Source organism: Octopus sinensis, unplaced genomic scaffold (assembly GCF_006345805.1).
Source record: "Octopus sinensis unplaced genomic scaffold, ASM634580v1 Contig14907, whole genome shotgun sequence".
NCBI lineage: Eukaryota > Metazoa > Mollusca > Cephalopoda > Octopoda > Octopodidae > Octopus > Octopus sinensis.
Window position 1 is genome coordinate 20,263 of NW_021833434.1, and position 24,140 is coordinate 44,402.

Genomic DNA, 24,140 nt, shown 5'->3' on the forward strand with positions numbered 1-24,140 from the left:
TTATGTCCTACATAATCACTACATTTCATAGGAGTTAAACACTAAGTAGAGATGGGGTAGCATTTAAGCCATTGGAGGTGTTCAGGGGAAAGACATCTGATAGAGGTCAGAGGACAAAGACTTCCAGTATAGGTGGTGGGGTGGGATGGGCAGTCACAGCTTGAAACAGCAAACATTCTGGCTGCTGGTGTGAAAGAATAATAATAATGAAAACAATGATAATAGAAATAATACTAATAAAAATAATGAGATGGAATTGGACATTTGCATTCTTAACAAGAGCTATAACTAACAGGTTTCAGTCAGTGAAACTGTGACAAAATTAGATAAATGAATCATCATCATTATCATTGTTTAATGTCCGTTTTCCATGCTAGCATGGGTTGGATGGTTCGATCGGGGTCTGGGAAGCCAGGAGGCTGCACCATGTTCCAGTCTGATCTGACAGTGTTTCTACAGCTGGATGCCCTTCCTAATGCCAACAACTCCATGAGTGTAGTGGGTAAATTTTACGTGTCACCGGCACAGGGGCCAGAGGAGGCTGACAATGGCTACAATCGGTTGGTGCTTTTTACACCAGTTGGTGCTAGTCAAGGCTGTGCTGGCATTGGCCATGTTCAGATGGTGCTTTTTATGTGCCACCAGCATGGGTATCACAACTACAATTTCCATTTGATTTTCATTTTGATTTTGATATACTCCTCAAGCACAGCAGGTCACCCTACAATCCAAGGTACTTTTGAATGGGCTGGGGCTGGTTATGCGAAACTGATGTAGGATACAGCCGTGAACTCACTTTATTTGCCAGGTCTTCACAGTCAGAGCATACCTCCAGAGATCTCGGTCTTTCATCATTGCCTCTGTGGGCCCCAACATTCAAAGGTCATGCTTGACCACCTCATTCTATGTCTTCCTCAATCTACCTCTACCCTGAATTCCTTCAACTGTTTGGAAGTTGCACTTCTTCACACATCTCTCCTCATCTATCCATAGTACATGACCATACCAGTGCAAACGTCTCTCTTGTATGTCACAACCAATGCTTCTTATGTCCAACATTTCTCTCAGGGCGCTTACACTCTGTCGTGTGTGCACTCTGACATTACGCATCCAGTGGATCATGGTAGCTTTGTTTCTCTCGAGCCTACACATGTCCTCCGCAGTCACAGCCCATGTTTCACTGCTGTGAAGCATGGCTGTTTGCACACATGCATCGTACAATCTACCTTTCACTCTGAGTGAGAGGCCCTTTGTCACCAGTAGGGGTAGAAACTTTCTTAACTTTGGCCAGCTTATTTTTATTCTAGTGGTAACACTCTCTGAGCACCCACCTCCCTCCCCACTACAGACTTGATCACCTAGGTAGCGGAAGCTATCAACTACTTCTAGTTTCTCCCCCTGGAGTGTGATGGAATCTGTTTTCTGAGCATCTGTGGTGTTTATTGCCCCTGTGCATCTGTCGCACGCGAAAGCTATCTTCTCAATTAATCTTACTATGATGTTGCTGCACCTCTTATGTGTCCATAGCTTACACTGGGTACATCCTATAGAGTTTCTACCAAAACCTTTTCTACAGATTGAGCAGGGCCACCTGAGGAGGTGTATGATGTGTTCGCCTTCCTACTTACTAGAACTTTGGTCTTTGCTACATTGACTCTAAGGCCTTTTGATTCTAAACCTTGCTTCCACACCCGAAATTTCTTTTCTAGTTCTGGTAGTAATTCTGCTATGAGGGCCAGGCCATCAGCATAGAGGAGCTCTCAAGGGCAACCCATTTTGAATTCCCCTCTTATTGCCTAGAGGACTATGATAAATAAAAGGGGGCTGAAGGCTGAACCTTGATGGACTCCTACTTCTACCAGGAATTCTTCACTAATTGCCAATCCTAACCATACTAACGACCTGTCTGTATAGGGCCTGTACAGTCCTTATTCTTAGTAACCATTTGTCAGTCCCCAGTTTCTACATCACCCACCAAATATGGGATCGAGGGACCCTGTCAAAGGCTTTCTCCAAGTCCACAAATGCTAAGTATATGGGTTTATCTTTACCTAGGTATTTCTCATGCAGTTGTCAAACCAGGAATATGGCATCAGTGGTGCTTCTACCTGGCACAAAACCAAACTGCATCTCATCTAATCAGACACTCTCCCCTTACTAACGGCCTCTCAGTATAGGGCCTGTACAGATCTTATTAACCATTCGTCAATCTCCAATTTCCACATCACCCACCAGATAAGGGATCGGGGAACCCTGTCAAAAGCTTTCTCCAAGTCCACAAAATCTAAGTACAGGGGTTTATCTTCAGCTAGGTATTTCTCCTGTTGTTGTCAAACCAGGAATATGGCATCAGTGGTGCTTCTACCCAGAACAAAACCGAACTGCATCACATCTAAGCAGATGCTCTGCCTAATGAGATGGGCTATGACCCTCTTCATGACCTTCATCACCTGATCCAGCAGTTTGATACCCCTGTAGTTATTTCTATCTAGAGCATCACCTTTACCCTTGTAGCAGTTGACTATGGTGCTGCTACGCCAGTCATTGGGTATGACTCTGTCATGAACTGCCTGGTTTACAATGCAGGTAACTAGGCCATAGCCCACACCACCAGTTGTTTTAAGCATCTCAGCAGTGATTCCTGATAGGCCAGAGGCTTTTCCTGGCTTCATATCCTTAATTGCTTTATCTACCAGGGAGCTGTCTATTCGGATAGCTGGTCCCTCTACTGGGTCAACATTTGGCAGGCTCTCATTCTCCACATTCAGCAGTCTTTCATAATGGCTTCTCCAAGCCTCTTTCTTTTCCGAATCATTAAAAGCAAGTGCACCATCTTCGATGCGGACACATTTCGCTCCTGTGACATCACAATTTTCTCTCACACACTGTTTTGCAATCTGAAATACCTCAGTTCTTTGGTCCTCACATTGATGGACTTTCGCAAACTTCTTTTCTACTTCTCCCTTGGCTATGCATGCCTACCGCCCAGCCTCCCTTTTGTCTACCTGGTACAGTTCCCTGCTACACGCACCCTCCCAGGCTTTCCAGGCCTGTTTCTTTAGTGTAATGGCTTTGTCTACCGTACTATTCCATCACCACGTAACTCTAGGTCTTGAAGGGACTTTGCACCATCCGCAGTTTTGGTCTGTGGCACTCAGCAAGCTGTCCTGTAGGAATTTCCAGCTACCTTCTTTGTTTTAAGACTGTAGTTCCTCTTCCCTCTCATCAAATTTCTTGATGAGGATGTCCCTAAATCTCTGACCATTTGAAGGGTTCTTTAGCTTCCCAATCCTTGTTTTAGATTGGTCTGCTTCTTGGTATCCTTCTGGCCTTAAGCCTAAAGTCACTAATGACTAACCTATGCTGGGGTGTACATTCTTCACCTGGGAGGATCACTGTCTAGTGAGGATGAAAACAATCTGGCTAGCAGAGTCACCTGATTGATAGGTTATCAGGTGGCTGTCTGGTTTGCTGAAGTTAGTGTTGCAGATTAAAAGGTTACATGCATCACAGAACTCCAGTAGCCTAGTTCCCTCATTGTTTCGGGAACCAATACCGTGGCCCCTGTGTACACCAGTGACGATACCTGAATCCCGCCCAACATGCCCATTAAAATCTCCATAATAATAACAATAATAAATGAGCATGAAAGAGAAGAAGAGAGAAAGAGAGAGAATTGCATTGAACATAGGGATCTTAAGTTTTCACTAGCAGATGGTATGGAAGAAGAAACTGTGTTTACATAGATAGATAATGAAATAACAAAGTAATTATAATTTGCACTAAAAAAAAGGGGTTTTAGATGTGTTTTAGGTTGGAAAACAGAGTTGCTTATCTGAACGTTTTCTTGGGTTCTACTTTGTGTGGCAAGATATTAAAATGTGAGGCAGCAGAATCTGAATGAAGCTACTTTATATAGGGTGGGGTTAGGAGCGCGGAGGTAATGTCGTGTTGGGAGAAGCAAGTGGTTAACGGAACTGAGAGAGAGAGGGAGAGAGAGAGAGTCCATAGTTAGGCTGGGCGAAGACAGAACATGGCGAGATGGAATTTTTGGAATTTAGAGTAATATAATTCATCAAATGGAATGGATTTAACTTGCCATCATAACAAACTGCTAGGTGAATAACACTGCGAAGCAACAAACACTTTGGCTGTTGGTGTGAAAGATTGATGATGATAAGAAGAAGAAGATAGAATTGGACATTTGCATTTTTAACTAGAGTTATAACCAACAGGTTTTGGTCAGCCAAACTGTGACAAAATTAGATAAATGAATGAATAACAATAATAAATGAGCATGAAAGAGAAGGAGAATTGGATTGAATGTCGGGATCTTTAGTTTTTTCTAACCTATGGTGTGGAAGACTAAACCATGTTTACATACATAGATAATGAAATAATAAAGTAATTATAATTTGCACTGTAAAAAGAGGTTTTAGATGTGTAGTCTGTTGGAAAACAAAGTTGTTTATCTGAACATCTTCTTGGCTTCTACTTTGTAAGGCAAGATTACTCTGTCAGTCTCACCATGAAAAGAGTTGAGCTTGAAAATGTCATCTGCATATCCGAAGAAAAAAAAGCATAAGAGTGTATTCCAGTTGGTCCATATATATGATGGTTTGCTAAGTTAGATCAAACAGTGAGTATTGTGCAACACCTGATTATTGATATTAACAAAAATATTAAGTATCCCAACTCTGAGGGTGTGGAAGGTGTGGGCCTGTGAGACCCTGGAATGGGGGACAGCAGCATCATGTACCTGAAGAGAAAGCTTGCATTTGGCAGAACTCTTAAACATACAATAGCCTGTTTTATTTTTCATCTAACTAAAAATATATAAACAATATTCATGAGATTACTATTATCACAGTTCTCTTATCCAGCAGAAATAAATATACATATATATATTTTCAAAATCTACACACACACATTCCATTCATTTCTCAATATAATTTTTATCACTTTTCCTATTTCAGTTTTACCAAAATCAGTCACAATCAAGAGTATTTCTAACACAGTTCCTGTGGAAAATCAGATCAAAAGTTATGAATGCCTTATTAAAGACACCAACCCTGAATTTTCAGTCTTTTGGTTGATTACCAGGAATGATGGAACACAAAAAAATGCTACAAAGTATATTTCAAACAAGTCAAGCAAATCAGGAAAGCTGACTACTTTATCATCAGAACTGACATTAACTCTTAATAAGAATTTTAAGAAATTACAGTGTGTTGCATATTTTCCGGGTAAAAATGAATTTGGTAACCATTCAAAGGAACTCGATTTGCATATAAAATGTAAGTTTTTCTTCTTTATCTCTATAAAGCACAAAGTATAGATTTGTTCAAAATATTTTTGTGAAATATTTCTTCATTTCTAGATTTATATTTACTACAACAATGAGAAGATTACACAACTTCAGCAGTTTTGAAAAGATTTTTTGTTTTAATTCACTTTTTTGTTGTTGTAATATCGTATCTCTGAGCAATTATGAACTAGTTGATCCCAAAATATATGTGGTCATTTCTGTAATTTGCCTAAATTTACTAAAGCATCTACTTCATTGAGTTCTGGTTTCTAGAGTAAGATGTATAATGTTGTGGAAGGATTCCGACCACTTCCTAATGATTAAACATGGACTGATACTTTTCTATAAAATAAAGAACTGTCGAGTTGACTCGAGCAGTTGATAGAAAGTGTTTAGCCTCATCTAGCAGCAGTAGTACTACATCATACGAAGACCTTACTTTACGCCCAAATCAGAAAATATATCCAACGCAGTAGGCTATAAAAATGGCGATGAGATATTCGAAGCTTGCATTGAACATTAAAACTTTTGGTGCAAAACAAAAAATTGTTTAACATGGAGGACTTATTGGCCTCCATGCAAAATCAGCATTAACAACAACTACAACAGTAACAACAACAGCAACTACAACAGCAAAGCCAACAGTTGCTTGGATTAAAATTAAAGAAGTTTAAAAATACTTAAGGTTCATACTCGCCAGAGAGCATAGCAAACTCAGTTGGAGAATTCAGTTATAATCCAGAAGACTGGATCACCTTCTCTGTATATTCTCAAAGATATGAAGAAATGTTCAAAGAAGAATGTATGGATGGATGAGAAAAAAGTACTACTACTTTTAAGAAAGTTATCCCCTGCTGAACATGAAAAATATAGTAGCTATATTCTGCCGAAGAAACCAGGTGAGATTTGTTGTGATGAAATAATTTTTTATTGAAAGATTTCAGTGAAAGAAGTTCCCTGTTCTGTACTCACTGGTAGTATTTAAATTTGGTTAAAGAAGATGATGAAGATTTTGTCACCTATGCCAGGGTTGTTAAGAGATTATGAAAAATTCAAATTAAATGAATTAACCCTTGACATGTTCAAATGTCTAATTTTTGATCAAGCAAAGATGCAGATATCCATTTCTGAATATTAACAACATTAGAACAAGACCAAAAATTAACTCTGTAGACTGTAGCAGAAGAATGCCAGAGGATTATAAATTTAAGAGATGACGCAGATAAAATTGAAAGAAAAGATTGCTCTCATATTCATTCATGTTGACCTGAATGAATAGAAAAAAGAAACAAATGTCAAGACCCAATCCATGCTATAGGAATGGAGGTTTACATTTCAAATGTAACTGCTCTTTTAAAAATCTAAAATGCTTTGAGCGTGGAAAAATAGGTCACAAAAGCTCACAATGTAAAAGGAAACGAAAATGTTTAAAGGTTGAATGAAATAAATTCTGGCAAGAAGGTATTGTCAACAGAAATCCTAAGCAAGGCTCAGAAAAGAAAATTCGAGTTTATAAAAATGAATAAAGTGAATATCATGTTACAATTGGATACAGGCAGTGATATCACAATAATTAAGCCTTTAGTGTTTAAACAGGTCATTACTGGCTGAAAATTATTCCTCTTTATTTGTTTGAACCAGTCAAATCTGCCATATCTGATTTCTCTACAAAATCACTAAAAAGATAAACAAATTATATTATTGAATTCTCGTAGCTTTCAGATAATGCGAGATAAAGCCTTTCCCACCTTTATTCAAGTAAAAATATGGTGAAATTTTTGAGACTTCTTGGTTTTTAATGATATGGTATCAGCAAGTAGCAATTCCAACTTCAAAGATTTTACTCTTGATGATGTATAAAACACAAATGAAAACAGCAATGATTTGTCTGAAGACAAATCATATTCACATTTATGAATCTTCATCAGATGAGGAAAATTTTTATAATGAAAGTGATATAAATGATATTGAAAACATTATGGCAACATGGTTGAAGATTACTACATCAACCACAATTTCTGATTTCACAGAAAAGACTGGTCCATAATACAGTCTACCTCCCAATGCTCAATGACTGGACTATCTATTAATTTTTATTTTTACTGAAAAATTTTTTTTGAAACTGTCGCGGAGGAAACAAATGTTCAAGGCATAATTTATTTTCGCGGAAGACCCGATCCATTATGACAGCCAACTGATACTGTGGAAATGCGAGCTTTTTTTACTATAAACATTATGTTTGGTATCAAGAAGCTTACTCAGCTGAGGAACTAGTGGAATCCTGATATAAGGTATGGTGACCCATATATCTCCAGCATTATGTCTAACTATAGTTAATTCATATATCATGTAAAAAGCCACAAGGTACCTTCACCACCAAAGGACTACAACCATTTGAAATTTTGGGTTGACATTGCATCTCAGTTATGGGAGGGCTTTTCTTCCAGAAAGCACAGAACTGGGAGAAAAACAAAATTAACTGAGAGAAAATATTGACTTCCATAAAGTGGAGAAAATGAATGGTAGGGAAAAAGTTTGCAGATTGTGTTCACTGCAAATAAGTAAAACTCCAAAAGGATATCACTTTGAGACCTCATATATGTGTTTGTTTTGCAAAGTGCCCTTGTGTAAAGGGTGCTTTGGACAGTTTCACCATAGAAACATGGCATTACTATATTTTGTTGTTTGATAGTAATACTATCATGTATTCTTTTCATTTTATTAGAAATAATATGTGAAAGTGCAAAATACATATTTATTTTCATACATATTTATGTTACACACCTATATTCACCTTTGCCTCACCTATTAATGAGCTTTCTTTATTAGATACATTTTGTTATGTAAATGTATTCATTAAATTGTATAAGAGTACATAGCCAATGGTATATTGACTAGTATAAGAGTTTTGTACTAGATGAGATGCAGTTTGGTTTCTTGCCAGGGAAAAGCACCACTGACGCTATATTTCTGGTAAGACAGCTGCAGGAGAAATACCTAGCCAAAGATAAGCCCCTGTACCTGACTTTCGTTGACATGGAGAAAGCCTTTGACAGGGTCCCCCAATCCCTTATCTGGTGGTCAATGTGGAAACTAGGGATAGTTGAATGGTTAGTGAGAGCCATGCAAGCCATGTACATGAACGCTGTCAGAAAGGTGAGGGTTGGCAACGAGTACAGTGAAGAATTCAGGGTAGAGGTAGGGGTCCATAAAGGTTCAGTCCTCAGCCCCCTCCTATTTATCATAGTCCTCCAGACAATAATGGTGGAATTCAAGACAGGATGCCCCTGGGAGCTCCTCTATGCTGATGACCTTGCTCTAATTGCTGAGTCACTATCAGAACTAGAGCACAAGTTTCAAGTATGGAAAGAAGGATTAGAATCAAAGGGCCTTAGAGTCAACCTAGCTAAAACCAAAGTCCTAATAAGTAGGAAGGCAGGCAAACCACAAATCCCTTGAAGTAGATGGCTCTGCTTGATCTGTAGAGAAGGCGTAGGTAGAAACTCTATAAGATGTACCCAGTGTAAGCTATGGACACATAAGAGGTGCAGCAATATCAAAGGAAGGCTACCTGGGAGGATAGTTTTGTATGTGGCAGATGCTCAGGAGCAATAAATAAAACTGAAAATGTGCAAAGAACAACTTCCACCACATCCCAGAGAGAATAACTAGTAGTTGATAGCTTCCATTACCTAGGTGACCTAGTCAGTAACGGGGAAGGGTGCACTGAAAGTGTAGCTGCTAGAATAAGAATAGCCTGGGCAAAGTTCAGAGAGCACTTACCTCTGCTGGTGACAAAGGGCCTCTCTCACAGAATAAAAGGTAGACTGTACGACACATGTGTACAATCAGCTACATGGCAGTAAAACATGGGCCGTGACTGCTGAGGACATGCGTAAGCTCACAAAGAATGAAGCCAGCATGCTCCGATGGATGTGTAATGTCAGTGTGCATACTCGACAGCGTGTTAGTGCCTTGTGAGAAAGTTTAGACCTAAGAAGCATCAGATGTGATGTGCAAGAGAGACAACTGCGCTGGTATGGTCATGTGGCGAGAATGGATGTGGATAGTTGTGTGAAAAAGTGCCACACCCTAGCAGTTGAGGGAACCTGTGGAAGAGGTAGACCCAGGAAGACCTGGGATGAGGTAGTGAAGCATGACCTTCAAACACTGGGCCTCACCGAGGCAATGACTAGTGACCGGGACCTCTGGAAATATGCTGCGCTTGAGAAGACTCAGCAAGCGCAAGTGAGACCATAACCTTATGGTCTATGCCAGGGGTGTAACCAGTCCACTTTTGCATGCCTTTCCTTCATTGGACACTAAACTCTGCTTGCGAAGACTTGTTGAGGCATAAACTCTGCTTGCGAAGACTTGTTGAGGCAAGTGAAGTCAAAATCGAAATCAAACTCGAAGACTGACATCTGTGTTAGTGGGGCGCTAAGAGTACCATATGAGTGAGATCGTTGCCAGAGCAACAATCTGGCCTCTGAGCCGATGGCAGGTTAAAAACATCATTGGAGCATGATTGTTACCTGCGTTGCCTTACTAGCACTTGTGCTGGTGGCATGGGAAAAAACATTCGAGCGAGGTTGTTGCCAGTGCTGCTGGACTGGCTCCTGTGCAGGTGGCACATAAAAAGCGCCTATTAAGCATGGCCGTTGCCAGTACTGCCAGCCTGGCCCCTGTGCCGGTGGCACGTAAAAGCACCCACTACACTCTTGGAGTAGTTGGTGTTAGGAAGGGCATCTAGCTGTAGAAACTCTGCCAGATCAGACTGGAGTCTGGTGCAGCCATCTGGTTTGCCAGACCTCAAGCAAATCATCCAACCCATGTTAGCATGGAAAGCGGACATGAAATGATGATGATGATGATTTTCGATAAGAATATTTGAATGAAATACAGGAAAAGAATAAAATCTTATGCTAATTATAAATGTAATTCAAATTAATGTGCTTCTTCTTGAAAAGTGGCAAAATTGTTACTGGTTGAGATTGGGGATGATTTTCGCAACAAATCATATAGGTAAGATGCATTAAGAATTTCAGTTTTAGTGTTTATCCATAATGTTATTACTGTTAATTAAATTTACTTGCTCATAAAAGTCAAAGTTAATCAACTAGATCAGCTAAAATTACATAACTATAATCTTTTGGTATATAAGCACCCACTGACAAAATTTCAAATCTGTATATAAAAAATAACAAAGTTACAAGCAATTATTGTGGACACCCCTCTTGAACCTGAATAATTCAAAATAACGTGAACAAATAAGCATTACATTTGACAGATTAATCTGAACACTAAAGAGTTAATACAGATACAGGGAGAAAATTGGGAAACCTAAATTGAAAGAAACTTCAAAAATTGCATGTGGTGTTTCAGTAAAAAAAATTACATTTCAAGGGTGAAATGATAAGTGATATTACATTTCATGGAAAAACCTTGAAAGTTTTTCTACTAAATAATAGGACAAATTTATTTGGAACAGACTGAATGGAATTATTTAACTTATGGGACCTTTCCATATATTTTTCCTGAAAAATGTGAATGGTCTTTCCACCAGTACAAATCAGGTGTCAGAGGAATTAAAATAAAAATTAAAAATGATTTTTCCTGAAGTTTTTTCCTGATGAATTAGGTCTTTGCACCAAAAGAAAGGTGAAGTTTCAAGTAAAAGAAGACATTATTCCGGTATTTAAACCAAAACAAACTGTACCTTTCACAGCATTGAAATAAGTTGATGGGGAATTGAATAGACTTGAAAAGCTTGAGATTATTGGAAAAATTGATCATGCTGAATGGGCATCACCAACAGTTTACGTCAAAGAAAAGAAAGCAAAATCCACGTATGTGTTAATTTTTCAACAGGGTTAAACAAGTGTTTGATCACTCATAATTAATTGTTACCAGGTCCAGAAGGAATTTTTGCTAAGTCAAATGATGGGAAAGTTTTTTCAAAGCATACCTACAGATACAAGTGGATTAGGAGTGTTCAAAAGTATTAACAATAAACACTCATAAGGGATTATATTAATTTAATGGATTTCCTTCTGACATAAAAGTTGCTCCAACTATATTCCAACTAGAGATGGATACGAAGCTTGCAGAGTGCAACTTTGTGATGACCTGCCTGGACAATATAGTAATTAAAAGTGAACCTTGGGACCTGTATGTAGAGCACATAAAGTATGTGTTGGAAAAAATAAGGGATTACAGCTTCACTTTGAGTGAGGACAAGTGTGAATTCCTACCGAAAATCAAATGTTTAGGGCAAATTATTGATAAAGATGGTCATCAACCAGATCCATCAAAAGCAGATGCATTTAAAAATATGCCCTCTTTGACAACTATATCTACTTAAAACCTTTTTCTGAACTTGAAAACTATCATCAAAGTGATATACCAAAGATATATAAGGTAAGAGCTCCACTAAATAATCTACTAAAAAAAGATGTAAAAGTGGAATTGGTCTGAAAATTGTCAGAAGGCATTCAACAAAATGAAGAAAATATTAACATCTGATTTGTTGTTAGTACATTTCGATCCTGTATCAGAGATAGTTGTAGCTTCAAATGCCTCTGAGTATGGTATCAGAGGCAATAATGCTACATAAATATATAGTAACATGAAGACTGTGGGTCATGCCTCACTTTCTCTGATACCAGCAGAAAAAATTTCAGCCAAATTGAGAAAGAGGCTCTAGCAATTTAGCAATTATTTTTGTTATAAAAAATTTCATATATTCTTACGCAGTAGAAGTTTTTGATTACAGACTGTTCAGCATCCGTTATTATCTATATACAAGTTGAAGAAAGGAATCCCTACCCATATTGCTAATACATTACAACTCAGAGGTACTACATATTACACTTGTTAGGTGTTCACTCCTATTGCCCAGTTTCCTTTGGTACAGTTCTGAAATTGATCAATATTTTTAGTCAGGATTGAAAGTTTAGAAGATATCTTTTGCAGTTATTTAAGAATATCTTTGCTCTGTCTATTTTTGTTTCGGTTGGTTTTTGATGACATTTTCATTCCTTGTGTGGGGAATATGTATAGAAAAAATAGTTATTAATCCATATAAGTAGTAGTAGTTATATAAAGGAAATTAAAAAAATGTTAAAAATGCATTGAGAGTGTATAGAAAGATATATTAATATTAATGCACTTAACAGTTTCCACATTTGTATGATTTTCAAAATTATAAGATTTGAGGGACATAGAGCTGGTTCAGCTACAGTATTGCCTCTAGCTGTTGTTCTAAAATGTGTTTTTATAGAGAGAGTGAGACTCAGATCACTACCAGTTAATGTACAGATTGATTGGATGAGAATGGTCTCATAGTGAGGTAAGGGATTTCTGTGGTAAATTCTCTGCTACATTTATACATTAATGTCATGTGATGACCATATGTAAACGCCACTTCAAAAGTTAAATGCAGTAGATATGTCATGTGACAATCAGAACAATAGCTATGCTTAATAAAAGTTACACCTGAATTTTGGGCTGTGTCTAGTTGCTGTATGAGTAGTTATTATCTTAATTATCTAAGGTGAAGTATTAGTGTCTCATTTGTTCTTTGTATAATCTTGAAAATGTGGACAATTCTTATAATAAGACAGTAGCCTAACTTGCCTAAAAAGAGAGGCAGAAGTTTATAAGGAGGTGAAGTTTATTTTAAATGCAGTAATGTTTAAGAAAAATATTTGAATGGTGATAGAGAACTATAAAAAAGGTAAATACAATAAACTCATTGGAAGTTGAAGTGGATAGGCTGTGTAACTTGGATATCAGCATTTATTGATGACTTTGTAATGTTGGCTTGAATACTAAGTGATACCTACATCAGCAATGTCCTTAACAGAAACAAGACCATATTCACTTCCATCAGCAGGGATCTTCATATAAAAATGAAAAGCATTTATAGTGAGTGGCAAATTGTATATTTTTGATGTTTTTGTAGCCTACTCAACTATGGTTTGAATTTTTAAATAAAAGTATTTTCTTTACTTATTTGTGTTTGTTTTGTGGTATCACCTGCACAGTGATAAAGTGGAAAGACTAGGAATTTGTGGGATTTCATTGTTGCATATAGGTCCAACTGTTCACTGTTTGAGATGTATCTAGTCCTGGGATCTCAAATTTGTATTATTAATCTTAGTGTATCATTAATCTCATTTTCAAACTCAGTTTGGTTTTTCCAATGTAATCTTCACTGCATATATTACATATGATGATATATGTTAAATTATTTGATGAGCAAGTGAAGTTGTTTTCACAATAAAAAGATATGCTGATTTTAATTTATGTTATGTATCTTCAATAAGTTTAGTACAAGTTATGAATTTAGAACCATACTTTTCAACTGTTTATAGGAAGTAGTTCTGAACTGGTATATAGTTTTTTGCCTTTTTAACGTTAAATGTCTTAGTGTTTCTTGTGGTCTGTGATGTAATAATTGTTATAAAAGGTAGAGTTTTGGGTGTATCTTCAATGTCTATTGCTTTGACATGTTCTATTCAATTCCCTGTTATCTTAGACAGGTATTGTCTTTCAAGTACTGCCTGTTTTAATTGTTGGAGCTTTTTATACTGTACTTCAAGATTGGAAACAAGAGAGTGAAGTTCTAGCAAGGTTAAATGGTATATTTGGTTTGATATGTGTTGGTTGGCATAAGGTAACTAGTAGGTACTGTTTATATTCTGGGTAAATGCATCTCTTATGGCCACTCACTGTATTTTCAACTTGTTTTATTTCCTTGATACTCCTACATGTATAAATAAATAACACTCATATTTATATATACACACAGATAGACTCACACACGCATATACACTTTCTTCTCGACTTACGAATGTGTCCCATTCCGACTGACAGGTTGTATGGTGAATTTATATTTTTCAGCAGTATTTTCATTACAAAAATATAAAACACAAAAATTTCATCTATAATTATTATATATAATGTAAAAAATACATAAATACCTTATTGCACTGTAAACAAAAATACAATCTAAAATTAATGTAAAAATTAAAATAAATGAAATTTCACATACATACAATAAAAAAATTGTTCCTGTGAAAAAAGTGCAATTGAAAATACAATATTAATCTTCACAGTCAGGTTCTTGGGTTGAGACAGAGGGTTTTTTGAGGAACATGGTGAGCTTTGTTGGAGTAGTTTTTTTTTCCTTTCATATCTTATGATAACAATACAAAGTATCTTGAATGATACATTCAACCTTTGCAAAGCGGTTGACATTAGGATCCATTGCTTTGAAACTGGTAAGAGTTTTATTCAATTGCGAAAACGAATCAATAGACACTTCACTGTGAATTTCTTTTCTGGTTCATCTTCTTCTTTCTCACTTTTTCTTCTGCTGCTCTGTGTGCTTCCAATCCAATCTCTGCAACTGAGTGAGAGACAGTGGCAGGCAGTGGATGCCTGGGTTTGAGGGAGACCTGTATTACCAGATGCTGCCATAGTTATTGTATGCACAACTGCCCAAAGTCCAAAAATTGATTTTATATTTTATTTATTTTTTGTGGTTATAAGTGCAGATTGTCATAAGTCAAGGAGAAGGTGTATTAGGTAGGTCATCCACATGCAATAACCATGCCAAAGCAGACAATGGAGGTTGGTGCAGTCCTCTGGCTTACCAGCTCCTGTCAAACCATCGCACACATGGGAGACAGATGTTAAATGTTGATGTTGATAATGATGATATATAATACTTACATATACATATATATATCTCACCTAGAGACATCCTCATTAAGAAGTTTAAGGAGAGGGAGGAGGAACTACAGTCCTCAAACATAGAAGGTAGCTGGAAATTCTTATGGGACAGCTTACTGAGTGCCTCAGACCAAGTTTGAGGATGGTGCAAAGTCCCATCCAGACCTAGAGTTTTGTGGTGGGGAAATAATACAGTAGACAAAGCCATCAGGGCAAAGAAACAGGCCTGGAAAGCCTGGAAGGGTGTGGGTTGCAGGGAACCATACCAAATAGCCAAAAGGGAAGCTGGGTACCAGGTATACATAGCCAAGGGCGAAGCAGAAAAGAAGTTTTCCAATGTCCAGTGACGTGACGACCAAAGAACTGAGGTATTCCAGATTGTAAGACAGTATGTAAGGGAAAATTGTGATGTCACAAGACAGAAATGTATCTGCATGGATGATGGTGCACTTGCTGTTAATGATTCAGAAAAGAAAGAGGCTTGGAGGAGCCATTATGAAAAACTGCTGAATGTAGAGAATGAATGGGAGGAAGAGAGCCTGCTAAATGTTGATCCAACAGAGGGACCAGCTATCTGAATAGACAGCACCCTAGTAGATAAAGCAATTAAGGATATGAAGCTAGGAAAAGCCCCCGACTGATCAGGAATCACCACTGAGATGCTTAAAACGTCTGGTGGTGTAGGCTATGGCCTAGTCACCCGTATTGTAAACCAGGTGGTTCATGATGGAGTTATACCTAATAACTGGCACAGCAGCATCATAGTCAATTGCTACAAAGGTAAAGGTGATGCTTTAGATAGAAATAACTACAGACGTATCAAACTGCTGGATCAGGTGATGAAGGTCACGGTGAGTGTCATAACCCAACTAAGCAGCACCACTGATGCTATATTCCTGGTATGGCAACTGCAGGAGAAGTACCTATCCAAGATATATTTGGCTTTTGTGGACTTGGAGAAAGTCTTTGACAGGATCCCCCAATCCCTTATCTGGTGGGCAAAGGGGAAACTGGGGATTGACAAATGGTTAATAAGGGGTATACAGGCCCTATACAGAGTAGGGTTAGTATTGGAAATGAGTATAGTGAAGAATTCCGAGTAGAAGTGGGGGTCCACCAAGGATCAGCCCTCATCCCCCTCTTATTCATCATAGTCCTCCAGACAATAACAGAGGAATTCAAGACAGATTGCCCTGGGAACTGCTCTATGCTGATGACCTGGTCCTGATAGCAGAATCACTACCAGAACTAGAGAAGAAACATCAAGTGTGGAAGCAAGGTACAGCAACTGCAGGAGAAGTACCTAGCCAAGATATATTTGGCTTTTGTGAACTTGCAGAAAGCCTTTGACAGGGTCCCCCAATCCCTTATATGGTGGGCAGTGTGGAAACTGGGGATTGACAAATGGTTATTAAGGGATGTACAGGCCCTATACAAAGATGCCGTTAGTAGGGTTAGGATTGGAAATGAGTATAGTGAAGAATTCTGTTTAGAAGTGGGGGCTCACCAAGAATCAGCCCTCAGCTCCCTCTTATTCATCCTCGTCCTCCAGGCAATAACAGAGGAATCCAAGACAGGTTGCCCCTGAGAACTCCTCTATGCTGATGACCTGGCCCTCATAGCAGAATCACTACCAGAATTAGAGAAGAAACTTCAAGTGTGGAAGCAAGGTTTAGAATCAAAGGGCCTTAGAGTCAACATTGCAAAGACCAAAGTTCTAGTAAGTAAGGAAAACAAACACATCACACACCCCTTCAGGTAGGTGGCCCTGTTCGATCTATAGAAAAGGTCTAGGTAGAAACCCCATAAGATGTACCCAGTTTAAGCTATGGACACATATGCGGTGCAGCAACATGAAAGGGAGATTAACCAGGAAGATAGCTTTCACATGCAGCAGATGCACAGGGGCAATCAACACCACAGATGCTCAGAAATCAGATTCCATCACATGCCAGGGGAAGAAACTAGAAGTAGTTGATAGCTTCTACTATCTAGGTGACCAAGTCTGTAGTGGGGAGTGGATGCTCAGAGAGTGTTGCCACTAGAATAAGAATAGCCTGGGCAAAGTTCAGAAAGCTTCTACCCCTACTGGTGACAAAGGGTCTCTCACTCAGAGTGAAAGGTAGATTGTATGATGCATGTGTGCGAACTGCCATACTTCATGGCTGCTGAAGACATGTGTAGGCTTGAAAGAAATGAAGCTACCATGATCCACTGGATGTGTAATGCCAGTGTGAACACATAACAGTGTGTAAGCTCCCTGAGAGATATGTTAGACATAAGAAGTATTGGATATGGCATGCAAGAGAGACGTTTGCATTGGTATGGTCATGTACTACAGATGGACAAGGAGAGCTGCGTGAAGAAGTGCCACTCCCAAACAGTGGAAGGAATCCGGGGTAGAGGTAGACCCAGGAAGATATGAGATGAGGTGGCGAAGTATGACGTTTGAACATTGGGCCTCACAGAGGCAGTGACAAAAGACCAAGACCTTTGGAGGTATGCTGTAACTGAGAAGACCCAGCAAATAAAATGAGTCCACAGCTGTAACCTACACCAGTGTCGCATAACCAGCCCACTCAAAAGTACTTTGGATCGTAGGGTGACATGCCATGCTTGAGGAGATCTATTGAGTCAAGTACATAAACATCAACAGCAATATCAAAATTAGATCAAATGGAAATTGTAGTTGTAAACCCCTTGCTGGTAGCATGTAAAAAGCACCATCCGGGCGTGGACAATGCCAGTGCCGCTTTGACTGAATTCTGTACTGGTGGCATGTAAAAAGCATCATCCAATTGTGATCAACGCCAGCTCCTCTGGCTCCTGTGCCAGTGGTACATAAAAAGCACCCACTATGCTCTGACTTGTTGGCATAAGGAAGGGCATCCAGCTGTAGAAACACTGCAAGACAGTGTAAGAAAATGGTTAAGCCATAGATATGAAACAAAGAGTGGAGGAATGAAAATAGACATGAGATATGTAGGGATGTTGCATCTGTAGATCCATTATTTGGGCAGAATGGTATACATATAAGAGTCCAGTACCTTGTGAGTAAGTTCCAATAATATTTAAAGTTGGTCACTCCAAGTATAGAGTTTGTACACATTGTTATTAAATTGAGGGTTTTATTTAAAGTGACTTAAAAGTTGGTAATGTATTTGTAACATCAAATCAAAACCAGGAGGATAGGAACAAAGAAAAGAAAAAAGAAAAAAAAGTGGGGAGAGAGATAATAAAGAGATGAAGAGGGGAAAATATACTGGTTAGTGGTCAGTATATAAAAGATAAATTGATAGTAGGAATAGGGAGGTGGGGTGATAAAGGGAGAAAGATATGAGAGTGTAAAAAGATGATAGGGTAAAGTGTAAAGAGTGTCAGATAGAAGGAATGGGGGTTGATTGGTGATAGAGAGAGATAGGTATGGGAGTGTAAAGAGTAAAGGATTGTCAGGAAGGTAGTGATAGAGCCTAAGTGAGGGGCTGAGAGAGGGGGGTAAGAGTAGTAAATTGGTGGAATGAAGAATTTGAGAATATAGGTTAGGTTGGTTAGAGGACTGGTCTATGCTTAGTAGTAGAAGAATATATATATATAAACAGGTATACACATGCATATATTAATATAGATATTTATACATATCAACACCTACACATACAACACGTACTCATATGTATATGTAGACCCATACATACATGTAATTGTAAGTATTATCGCCCCTATACACGCAGGTATATATACCTTGCATACATACATACACATACACACATTTATAAGGTTATTGGGATTACCTAAGGGGTATTGTGGAAATATGCTGTATGGTCATTTAGGCATTTGGATTTGTGGAAGAATTTGAATGTGTGAAAAAAGTGGTGGTTGCATGTGCTTAGTGCCTCATTATGTTTATTTAGCAGTGTTGGATAGTTGTGCTTTAATATGTGAAGTGCCTCCTTCAGGCAAAGCTAGCTGGTTGAGCGTTGACCTCTGTAGGGATGCCCTGAATCCAGTAGGGTATATTTGTATTTTTGAGATGATGTATATGGTTGGCGAGTGCTGTAGATTTACTATGTTTATCATATCTAAAAGAATGGAGGTGAGCGGCATATCGCTGCTTAAAATTTTGGGTTGATCCTATGTATATGGCTGTAGAGTTGTGTAATATATTAAGGACAGTGCATTTATAAATTACATTATATCTTCTGCAATGGGTTTGTAACAGGCAGATGATTCCAGGATGGCAGGTACAATTAAGTGAATTTTGGGGAATGTGTTCAGGAATGGAGGAGGTAATATTATCAGAGGAGAGGTTAGAGAAGGGGGTCGAAGATTCTAGATTATTAGTATTATTAACATTATCATTAATGTCATTGTTATTATTACTATTGTTGTTATTAATTGTACTATTTGTAAGAGTGGTAGAAATTGTGGTGGTGTTCTGGGCAGTGTCAGTAGGATGGGTTGGGTTGTGGTTGTGGTCTAATGTAAGGGCATCTGTGCTGGAGCTGTGTATATGTTGAGTGTTCTTATGACTAGAGTTGTAATTATGTGAGTTTTGATAGTAAAGTGCTTATTAGAGGCTGCTACAATAGATTCAAAATTGGGTGGGGCAGAATAAGATAGTTTCAGAGTGGATCTAATAAAGATAGAATGATATTTATGTTTCTGAAGGAAGTTAGAGTCTAGTATTTTAAAGAAGGATTCAGCTAAGTTCTTAAAGTTAAGTGAGAATGGGGGTATGTACCACAGAATGGCGCATCTGCCACTTATTTTAGAGTGTCTGGATGTAGTGCTATCAAAGTTTTTAGATAAAGAAGTGCTATCTATACTTTTGTAGAATGTATGTGGGCAGTGAAGCCTTTTGTTATTAGCTGTTTTAGTTGTTTTAGTTTTTGACCTAGTGTTAAATGTATGTATGTGGGATCTAGGTTGCCTTGGTGTAAGACCTTCCTGGGTTCCATCAATGAGTGTGTGTGGTTGGTCGTTATGATGGTTGGTGGGTGTTTGAGATGTGATTTGAAATATATATTGTTTGAGCTTGGTGTTATGGATGTATTCTATTTGTTGGAAAATGCCACTAGCAGCAAGTGCTTGTGTGTAATATGGTGCGTGATTATTGAAAATTTCCTCAGTGGAAGAGAGGTTAGATATGCAGATTGGAGAGGATGTTAAAGTACAATTCGCTTTCTGCTTACATCTTACCCAGAACGTGATATATAACTGTACAATAAAAACTACAACTAATGATTTTATATATATCAGTTGTTTGATTAATATGAAACGGCGTCTATACAACTACCTGTCATCCTTTAAACTTAAGTATAAAGCAATTTGTACGTTATTATCCAGTAAAATTTGGAAATTGAAGGAAATAGCAGATATGGGTGTGAGCTGTTCTCTATGGAAACATGAAATTTTTAAGCAAAAAGATAAGGGCAACCTGATTAATAATTGATTAGACCTTAGGGTATCATATGTACATAGTGTCACCTGTACCTTTAAATATTTTAGAAAGTAGCACTTTATTGATCTTGAAATTTAAAACCTATTAGAAACTTCTTTGCTCAAAATTAGTATATAGTGAGCATGTCCTACAACATTATTACTTTAGCTAATACAGGGTAACAGTCTTTAGAGATAAAAGCTGAATAAGTAAATAAACTATTTTTAGTTTTAAATACTTGAATTGTATACATTTTCTATAAATCTTCTCTATTGATGTTACTAAGTTGTGTATATACTTCATCATTATTTTTAGTGATTAAGCTATTTTATGTACTTTTCTATGGTGTTCTACCCTACCTAATGATTTTAAAGTGTTCTGCCCTCCTGATCTTAATATTTATATAGGCCTTTATATAAGTAGCCTTTCAAATTAAGTACCCCTAAGAAACTATAAATATTATGTATGGAGTAAGAATAATATCTTCTAAAGCTTATAATATATTTCTTAGTTTTAAAATTTAGTATGGAATTAGTATGCCCTATAACATCAATATTCCTTTAGATAATACCAGGTATCAGTCTTTATTGATCCTAGCTTAATAAATAAAGATTTAATTTTAGTTTAGTATACTTAAATTATTATACATTTTCTTTAAACCTTCTCTAATGATGTCAATAAGGTATATTTACTTTGTCATGTTGTTAGTGATTAAGATATCGGCAAGGTTGCATCCTGTCACCAGCAGCCTTCAACATGTACACTGAAAAGGTCATGAGGAATGCAGGCCTGGAGGATAGCAGCATTGGAGTTAGGATTGGAGGAAGAAATATTAATAACCTTCGCTATGCAGATGATATAACCCTGCTGGCGGAGAGTGGTAAGGATCTGGAGGATCTTGTCCTGCTGGTCAAGAAAGAGAGTGAGAAATTTAGGCTGTACCTCAATGTTAAGAAAACAAAGATCATGTCAACATCAGCCATGACAAACATCAGCATCAAGATCGATAATGAAGAGATTGAAGTGGTTGATGATTCCATCTTCCTTGGCTCCAAAATAAATCAAGATGGTAACTGCACTCCAGAAATAAGATAGTACTAGGATAGTACTAGGCAGAGAGGCAATGGTCAGCATGAGCAGGGTCTGGAAGAGTAGAGACATCAGACTCGCTACCAAATGCAGATTGGTGAATGCAATTGTCTTCCCAATAGCAACATATGGATGCGAGACATGGACACTAAAGAAAGCTGACCAGAAGAGAATTAATGCATTTAAGCTTTGGTGTTGGAGAAGACTTTTACGGATTCCATTGACAGCGAGGCTCACCAATGGAGAAGTTCTTAAGCAGATAAGGTCGGAAATGTTGCTAGAAGCTAGGATCACCAAGCATAGATTGGCATATTTCGGTCATATTATGCGGAGAAAATCCCTGGAGAAGGACATCATGCTCGGAATGGTCAGTGGCAAGAGAGGAAGAATCCAACCGAGAACCTGCTTGCTTGACACCATCAAGAGTGATACCGGAATGGACATAGCCAGTCTGAAAGAAGCGGCCCAGGATAGAACTGACTGGAGGACACTGATCCAACGAGTGACCGAGAGTCGACTTCAACTGAGTGGTTAGGAGAAAATGGTGTTCTGCCCTACCTGATTATTTTATTATCTATTATTTTAAAATAGCCTTTATTTATTTATAAAATGAATCTAATTTTGTACCTCTATAAATTCATACTGAGCATATACAAAACAATACTGGTATATTCACTACTTAAAATAAACTGCTTAGATTATAATTTAATTAATATATAGTTAGTATGCTCTCTTACCTCAGTACACCTTTATTAAATACCAGTATATACTAATTGATCATTCTTCATAGATACAATCTGATAAGTTCGTATTTAAGTATATAATAAGTATAAATATTAAGCTATTATGAGATAACTTCTTTTCCTCCCTCTAATGTGGTAAAAGTTTGGTATATACTCAAAAGTATTCAAAAAAATCTTTTCATCCTTTTGTTTTAATATTCTTCTGAATAACCCTAAATTTTAACTTATAAAATATGGAAATATTGTTTAAAATGTTTCAAATTTTTAACTATAGTACCACATAAGATTTCCCATTTTTCATTATAAATGGTCTAATAGTGGCCTGCCCCTTTAAATGGAAGCTAAAATCTTGATTTCAGTTTTCCTTTACCAAATCTCATGATACTGCTTCAAAATAAATCTTGATAGTTTTTTATGACTATACCCATTATGATTTCTGTTGATTCCCTCAGCCCACTTCCTGACAGGCATTACTCCTTGCTCTTTTGGCCTTAGATATACAAAGATTTGATAAACTAGTCTATAAATTAAAACTGACCCCATAAAACAGTGACAAGCAAAATCTGTAACAAGTCTTTCTTCCTTAGTAACTTCTAAGCTGAAGTGAAGATAGCATGTTCTCTGTAAATCTCCTTACCTTCTTGGAGATTTTATGTAAAATTATACTAATGTGTCCATCTGATTTAATTTAAATAAATTCTATGTCTTTATGCAGTTGAAGATTGCTCTGCATTTAAATTGATTTAATGATTGCATTGTTCAATTAAATGGAATTACGTGTGAAACGATTGTACTGCATTACTTCTGTATACCCTTGTTGCATTTTTTGATTACATATATATATATATATATGATACAATGATATCAAACCAATGTAAGACTTGCTATCTTGAAGATAGCTTGTTCACACTAGTATATATTAAAAGAAAGACGCTGTAAAGTACGATATGTCGCCAAAGATCAGGCTCATTTGTGGGTTCGCACTTCACACTAATATCCAATGTATTATGATACAGGGCATCAAACTTGGGGTAGGCTACTGTGCAGAATACAAGCCAAATAACAACAACACTGATGATAGTAATAATTAAAAAACCAGTATGGTATCCATCACTTTATTGGACATACATGTGTTTCCGAAAAATGCCAAAGTATTTATATCACATTTGTAGAAACATAATGCAGCCACAGATGTCAAAACTCCTATACACTATTACTATTATTGGGAAAAGTGTATATACTTGGAGCTTTAAATCTGTTGTATTTATTGAGAGATACTAATGAGGTCAAATGTAAAGTTGCATAATGTTTCTACAACTGTTAAATAGTTAATTCAGAATTTTGTTGAAATACTTATATATCCTATAAAGCATTGAATACCATACTGTTTTTTTGATTATTATTATTATTTCCATATAAGACAGTGAGCTGGCTCAATCATTACTGCACTGGGCAAAGTGCTTAGCAGCATTTCTTGTTTTTACATCCTGAGTTCAAATTCCACCTGAAGGTGATTTTGCCTTTCATCATTTTGGGTCGATAAAGTAAGTACAGTCAAGTACTGGAGTCATTGTAATCAACAAAACCCCTGTGAAACAGTTGGTGATTCGCTGTGCTTGAGAAGATTCATCCAGCTAAGTAAAATCAGGACAATTAAGGCATGTCATTTATGCCTATGTTCCAGGCAAACTTCTCCCACACAATCCAAACACCTCCCCCTCCTTCCATCCATATTCACCACTCACTGTATTCCCCTCCCTTCTATCTCCCACTCTCCCTTTGCACCTTTGTAAACCTACCTGCACAAAATGTGTCCCCGTCA

The 24,140-nt window shown here is 37.4% G+C and overlaps 1 protein-coding gene across 1 annotated transcript in view; it reads left to right on the forward strand.

Annotated features, from left to right (window-relative positions):
* Nucleotides 1-4,976: 4,976 nt before the first annotated feature.
* Nucleotides 4,977-24,140, forward strand: part of LOC118761539 — a gene marked incomplete at its 5' end in the record, with an annotated part of 30,850 nt that continues 11,686 nt past the window's right edge. Inside the window, one exon of the mRNA XM_036499549.1 lies at nt 4,977-5,297. Within this exon, the coding sequence (XP_036355442.1) occupies nt 4,977-5,297 (321 nt within the window). The remainder of the gene's footprint in view (nt 5,298-24,140) is intronic.